Source organism: Megalops cyprinoides, chromosome 2 (assembly GCF_013368585.1).
Source record: "Megalops cyprinoides isolate fMegCyp1 chromosome 2, fMegCyp1.pri, whole genome shotgun sequence".
Taxonomy (NCBI): Eukaryota; Metazoa; Chordata; class Actinopteri; order Elopiformes; family Megalopidae; genus Megalops; species Megalops cyprinoides.
In genome coordinates, this window is record NC_050584.1 from 18,689,950 (window position 1) to 18,696,601 (window position 6,652).

General features: G+C 40.9%; 1 protein-coding gene across 1 annotated transcript; it reads right to left on the reverse strand.

The window, feature by feature from the left end:
• On the reverse strand, positions 1-3,256 carry LOC118773222 (cytochrome P450 7A1-like). The gene is made up of 6 exons (XM_036522065.1): positions 3,174-3,256; positions 2,351-2,591; positions 1,509-2,119; positions 1,099-1,229; positions 496-674; positions 1-300 (listed from the first exon to the last, which is right to left on the reverse strand). The coding sequence occupies exons 1-6, from the start codon at positions 3,254-3,256 to the stop codon at positions 1-3; spliced, it is 1,545 nt and encodes a 514-aa protein (XP_036377958.1).
• Positions 3,257-6,652: the final 3,396 nt, after the last annotated feature.

Here is a 6,652-nt window from a genome sequence, read left to right on the forward strand (position 1 = left end):
TCATTGAGCTTTAAGTCTGTACCGAAAATGAACATCATAGGTGGGCTGTAGAACACCTAAACCTGCCCGAGACTGATCCAGTGGGGGGACTTTTACATCAGAGTCCACAAGTTCCATGTCAAAGTAAGAAAGCAACAGGAAGAGAAACTGTTTAATCTCGTGCACTGCAAAGAACCGTCCCGGACACTTGGTCACTCCAGAGCCGAAAGGCATGTAGTAATACCTGAGTTTGCGTCCATTTTTGTGAAAGGATGTCTTTTCTTGTCCATTTTCATCCAAGTATCTGTTGTACTTGTATGTCTGTGGATGAACATGAGAGACAATGTCAAAGGCATGAAGGTATTGCTGATGGAGTAGTTATATTATTTAAATACAGAGCTAGCTGATGTATATTGACTCTACACAAGGTAATCTTACCCAAACAGAATTGGGAAAACCTAGTCAGGTCTAATTTATTCCTATGGTTTAAGGAGGCAAGTATAATTTGTCACTTACCAGAGGGTCTTCATAGATTTCTGGATCAAGATGGAGGAGTTGTGGATACAGTGCTAACAGATCGTCTCTGCGAATGTGGTAGGACTCCTTGTTGTCTAAATGCAGTGAAAAGTCTTGCTTGGCAACTCTAACGTTGAGGGAGGCACTCGACAGCCTCATTGCTTCCTTGATGATGCTATCTGTTTAGATAAGATATAAAATCAAATTAAGATATCAGCACAACAATCTTATTTTATCAGGTGCAAACAAGAATATTTGCACATGTGCAGCAGTGTGTAGTGATAAGGAGCAGGGCTCATAACCCATGGGCTGCTGGTTCCATTCCCAAATGGGGCACTGCTGTACCCTTGGACAAGGCACTTAACCCTGATTGCTAAAGTTAAAATCTAGCTGTATACTGTAAAGAAATTACTTGTCGCGGGATAAGTATGCCTGCTAAGCAAATGCAATGTATAGAACTTCACATTAACATCGAGGTACCATAATGTATGTTAAATACCTTTTCAATTTTAACAATTAGATATTAATATGTATAATCCAAATACCAGTTGTGCTATCTGAACATAAAATGAAATGGGAATGTGTGCTATGGAAAGTGCTAACCTAGCACTGGCATGTCATCTAGTTGTTCTCTGGTGAGGGTAAGATGGGGGTCCTTGGGGTCGGCTTTCTGACCAGTGGCTTCCATTGTCCTGTTGACTTCTGCAGTTGCAGCTCGCAGGGCCTCAGGACTCCTTCAGATGTAGAAAACGAATATTTAAATGCAAGTCTCAGTAAGGGTTGTTTGTGCAGTACATAAATTTATCATTTAGGCCACTCAGGCCACATGTTTTACTGGTTTTGTTTAGTCACTCATTATTGATTATTCATCCATTCATTCTTTCATTCATTATTTTATTAACAGACAGAAAATGTGGCTGGCACAATGTTAAGACCATATAAGAACACTGCTTTGACATAAAATGATAACAGCAACACAGTCTCACATTCAAGAACAGTGCCCCGTAACCTACCTGATCATGTAGAGGAGAGACCAGAAAGTAGCGGGCAGCGTGTTGGCCTGGGAGGCCCACAGTAAGGCCACATGAGTTCTGGCTTTGCCGATGTCATTGAAGGTGGACAGAGTGTCGTTCAGGAGCATTCGGAGAGAAATCAGGTCAGAGATATTCTGTCTCTTGCTTAGGTTCTCATGGAGGAGTGTCTTGGCCAGGTTCTCTCGAGCGCTGTGGCCACTCTTGAACACATGAATGGGGAGCCCAGCAACGAGGGCGGGGAAGATCTTGTCAAACTCTTTGAAATTCTCCAGTGCATTCTGCACCAGGGCCTTCTGAGCCTCCTGCTTGGCCAGGCTTTTTTCTTCTTGGGTGCTGAGCTCTTTACCGAAGAGAGTTAAGTAGCCAGACTCAAACATAACCTTGTAGCAGAAGCCATATATCCCATCCGTCTCCCACTCTGTGGCGCTGACATTTAGTGTGTCGGACTGCAGCATGACACTCTGCAGGTTCTCCATCATTGCCTGTATGAGTGAGGGCAGGGCCTCCCCCTGTAGGGTCTTCAGGAATGTCTGGTGCAGGTTTTCGGTGGTGTAGCCGTGACTTGGATCCATACTCTCGTGTCCAAATGCCTAAAAAGCAGAAATGCAAAGCATGTGTTCATTAGCTCTTTTCTGTGTTCTTGTGCAATGATGTCTCCTGTGTTGTATCTTTTCTTGTAGGGTTAGAATACACATTCCTGCATTACGAAGCTTCATTATTCAAACATTGTCAAACATATTAATGAATGGTCAGACAGATGGTAGCATATGGATATAGCAGTTCTATGAATGATTTCATACTTCTGTTCCTGTTAAAAGTACCTTGACAGAGGCAGCAAAGTGGAACTTTTTCCAGTCCAGATGGCGACCCTGGCGGATGACTGCATGGTAGGAGAAAGGGTCGCAGAGGAAGTGGACAAACTGGCCGGCGATCTTGCATGTGAAGATGGAGCCGTGCTTTCTCTGCCGTCCCCGCAGGAACTCCAGAGGGTTGGCACCGAACTGCAGGGCACAGCCGAGGTATGGGATGAGGCCGTTCTCAAGCGGGGGCTCACCGGGGTGTCTGAAAAAAAAAAAAAAGCAAATACAATCTCAATATCCTCATACCCTACCACTGGACATGTGTATCACCCCATTAAAGGCATCAAAAATAAGTAGTTATGACCCATTTTGACCTAGGAGCAAGGCAGAGCAAGAGACTTTAAGGCAAATCTGACAACATCTTGCCCTGAGTCATCAGTATGGTTTTGTCATACCTTTAAAAACATGCAACTATTAAACAACATAGCAACAATAACTGTAAAAACATAAATCCCTCCCAACTGCTCCAAAAAGTAGCTATAGTAACATAAACAGAATAAAACAATCTAAAATTGCAGTCTAAAACATACGTTGCTACAAACTGTGGCAATAAAATGATAGGTATACGGTATTTTAATTAGATGATAGAAGCAATTTAAGTTTTTTTCTTTGAAAATGTATTTCACATACCTATTTTAGAGTACTGATAGGATTTCTGTATTTTATTCTTTATTCACTGATGATATGCTTACATTTCCTCTGCACAATTCTAAAAGTGACATATTTATTAAAATTTAGACTTCTTAAAATTCTGTTAAGGATAAGGCGAACAAATGATTCTTACCTTCTGCGTACACCCAAAATAAGCCACAAGCAGCAGCACAACCCAACTACAACTCCCCAGATTAGGGCCACGCTTAAAATCATGGTTCCTGCAGGCTGTCAGAGAGGTGCGGTTATGTGAAATCCTGAGTCACGACTGCCCAGCTAATGAGTCAATAGTCATTGTTACTTGGTTTTATATACAGCAGCTGAAGCCACCAGTGGCAACAAGTTAAATCATTGATAGACGTGTAAGCATAATCCAGCCCCCTTTTTTCCCCGCAGACATCAGCTTCTAGGAAATCAGAGACAGAAGCATACAGCAGGTGTGTGTGGCCTTGAACGTAGTCCATGGACACTTAATCATATTGTAAATGAGGTTTGGAATTAGAAAGATGTTTCAAGGTTGCCAATGCATGGAGAGATTTTATAAAAATGCCTAATTAAAAAAGTGTAATTGAAGCTAATATAGTATTTCCACTAAAAGAGATAATAAACTAATCAAACTTAATAAACCTGCTAATAAAAGTTTGTCCTTCAAATATGGTGGGCAAGTCAAAACTCTTTGCACTTTAATTGAATCATGCTCAGAATGTCATTGATATCAGTTGAATTTCCTTGTCTGTGTTTTTATATGTAACTCAACAGAAAGAAAAGAATTACATGAATGAAACTTGTGTGAATTTTGTAGATATAAGGCTCTATATGTATCCTTTGGGTATATTTTGAAACACACATTTACTGATTTCTTATATTTTCATAACTTAAAGCATAGGTGACTTAACATCCCTTCAATGATTTATGTACAAGTGTATGCTTTCACTATCCTCAACAATTTAAAACACCAAAACTCAAGAACTGAAGCCCACTTCAGTTTTGCCCAGACAAGCAGGTTTTATGGATTTCTTCCAACAGTTACAGTATGACTAACAAGAAGTAATTATTGTTCCTACAGAATACATGACATACGTGAAATTTCATAACTTATAATGTGGTTGCATCAGAAAGCAGTTTGTAAAACTAAAAGCATTGCTGATTTTTTTTTCTTTTTACAGATTTGATGAGAAGTAATTGAAAATTAAGTTGTGCTTAATTTTACTTGCATAGTACTGGAGCAACAAGTCCTAAAAGAATGTGGCTGCGTACAGCACAACCTGTTTTGATTATTGCATTAGAACATAAATTGTAGCGTTATGTGCAAATGCTTAAAAAAATACAATACAAGATATGTACCCCAAGAGACAGCATAGACGTAGTGTGCCCAGATAAGAGGACATCAGAACTTGATGTCAGTGAGTCCATCATTTCGCAACCACGGCCAAAGGCAGTAAGAGTTCAGACGGGGTGAATTAATAGGATAAGAAAGTTACAAATCACATTTCATTCAGCAGCCATACTGAGGTTAGCACAAAGATAAAGATGCCTTGCATAGTTTTCATATGGAGAGACAGTACCCTGTATGCTGCTGCATTGATTTTTAATAGTCATTCAAAGGGTGAATGAGGTCAAATCAAATATCTTCACTTTTGCTTTGAAAAACAATTTCAGAACGAGCATCAACCTGACAAACTGTGCTAAAAGGTTGCCTGGATGCCTAAAAGAAAAAACAGTAGCAGGTCTATACATATGTACTTTTAAGAGAGTGATGAAAAACCTAATTAACAGTTAGCATTACCTCCTATCAGATATTGTATATTGTATGACCACAAACCGTCCCTGGCCCTTTTTCTTGGGTTTGAACCATAATTGATTAGATTAGATTGATGTCTGGAGATTGAGTTGGCCAGCTGAGAATATTTTGTTTGTGCTCAGTTAACCATGTCTTTCTAGATTTGGATGAATGCTCTGGCTCATTGTATTGCTAGAATGTTCATTTTTGGCCAGGCCTGAGCTTGGCAGAGGCAATCTGTTTTTCGGCCAAAATGTTTTTTGGGTTCCCGACTTCCCCTATCCCTTTGTCCCTTTATAAGGAGTCTAGATCTTGTAGAGGCAAAACAACTCCAAAATAAAATAGACTCTTCAATATCTCTCAGGGGCTGAGTTTTTCACTTCAGTATGAGTTTCATGTAATAAATGCAAGGAGCATATGTAAATCGCTCAATGTTCATTTCATATGACCATAAGATATGCTTCCAGCTGTTATTCAGATGTAGTTTGCCAAACTCAAGTAACTCCTTTTTTCTAGTTTGCTGTCGGTAGAGGCTTTTTCTTTGCAATCCAGCCATGAAACGTCAAATGGTGCTTTTTGACACTTTATATCTTGCAGATGGCAGCTTGTACTGGAGTTCAATAACTACTGCACTATATTGCACTGAATGTTCTTATTCACTGAGTGTCCTTATGCACGGAATGTTCTGAAGTCGCCCCCGATCAGGGATTCGTGAAATTAACAAAGAAAATTATGTCAGAACCTGAGGGACAGGAGTGTGACGTGTGTGCAGGTGGGCATGGTTGACGTGATAGATGTGAACGAAGCCAGCTCATAGAAAAATTCAGGCTGAGTCTTCTTTTCTTTCTAGTTATACATGTAGCAAACCTGTGTATTATGTGTTCAAATACATTGGTGTGTTTGTGTAGGTAAGTGAGCTTCAGGACAGATGGCGGAGTGGAGACTGGCATGGGTAAATCCCAGGATGCACCAAGTCGAACGTGGTAGCGGCCGAGGCTGAGCGGGGAGGACAGTAAAAAGCTGTGCATGTATGGTTTTGATCCCCATACAGTTAAGGAGACTGGGTTCACCTGCACTTTTGTGTGTGCAGGGTTAATGACCAGGGTGCTGATGTTTGCCGAGTTCATTCATCTATCCATGGGTCCACAGCACCGGCAGGAGTTTTGGGGAGTGGCATCATGACAGCAGTAGAAGAGAGAGAAGAATGAGAGTGAGAACACTGCAAGAAGTGAACCGTGGATTGAATGCTGCTCCGGGATTCTTCTTTTAATCTTTGTATTGTGTCCTCACCCTGGCCAGCGGATTCCCAGGGAGATCTGTTCTGTGTTTGGTGTTTACGGTATGGTATTGCAAGTGTGGGGGTACTTTGCAACTCTTTTAGTCAGATGGCAGTATAAAACGGGGGGCCTGTGTTAGGCGGGGCGTCCCACAGCCCCTGACAAAGGCATATAAATGTTTGGTTTACATTCTATTACATTATTGGCGTTTATCAGACACTCTTATCCAGCGTGACTTACATGGGTTATAGTTAGATTTATACCTTTACATTTATGGCTGTCTTCCACATGACGCTCCTCATAGCGTGTGGCGGTAAGCGACACTTGTGTCCTCTAAGTTGCAGGTTTTCCACTGCACCATTAGTCTCAAATTTCTCAACAAGCACTATAATGGAAAGTGGTAGATTTAGCTTTTGGTGAATTCCTTTGTAGTCATTTCCCAACTTGTAGTAGTCAATGTCCATTTGTCTCCAGTTGTCAGAGAGCTCTCTGACCTTAACCATGATGAGGCATGCTACTGATGAAGTAATGTTATTACACTACATTATTGAGAGC

What these genes read in the sequence shown, in the direction of transcription:
- LOC118773222 (XM_036522065.1), bottom strand. Translation starts at nt 3,256, where the DNA reads ATGATTTTAAGCGTGGCCCTAATCTGGGGAGTTGTAGTTGGGTTGTGC. An exon ending in ACTTTGCTGCCTCTGTCAAG is followed by an intron (nt 2,120 to 2,350) that starts GTACTTTTAACA and finishes TCTGCTTTTTAG; the next exon opens with GCATTTGGACACGAGAGTAT. An exon ending in AAATCTATGAAGACCCTCTG is followed by an intron (nt 301 to 495) that starts GTAAGTGACAAA and finishes GTTCATCCACAG; the next exon opens with ACATACAAGTACAACAGATA.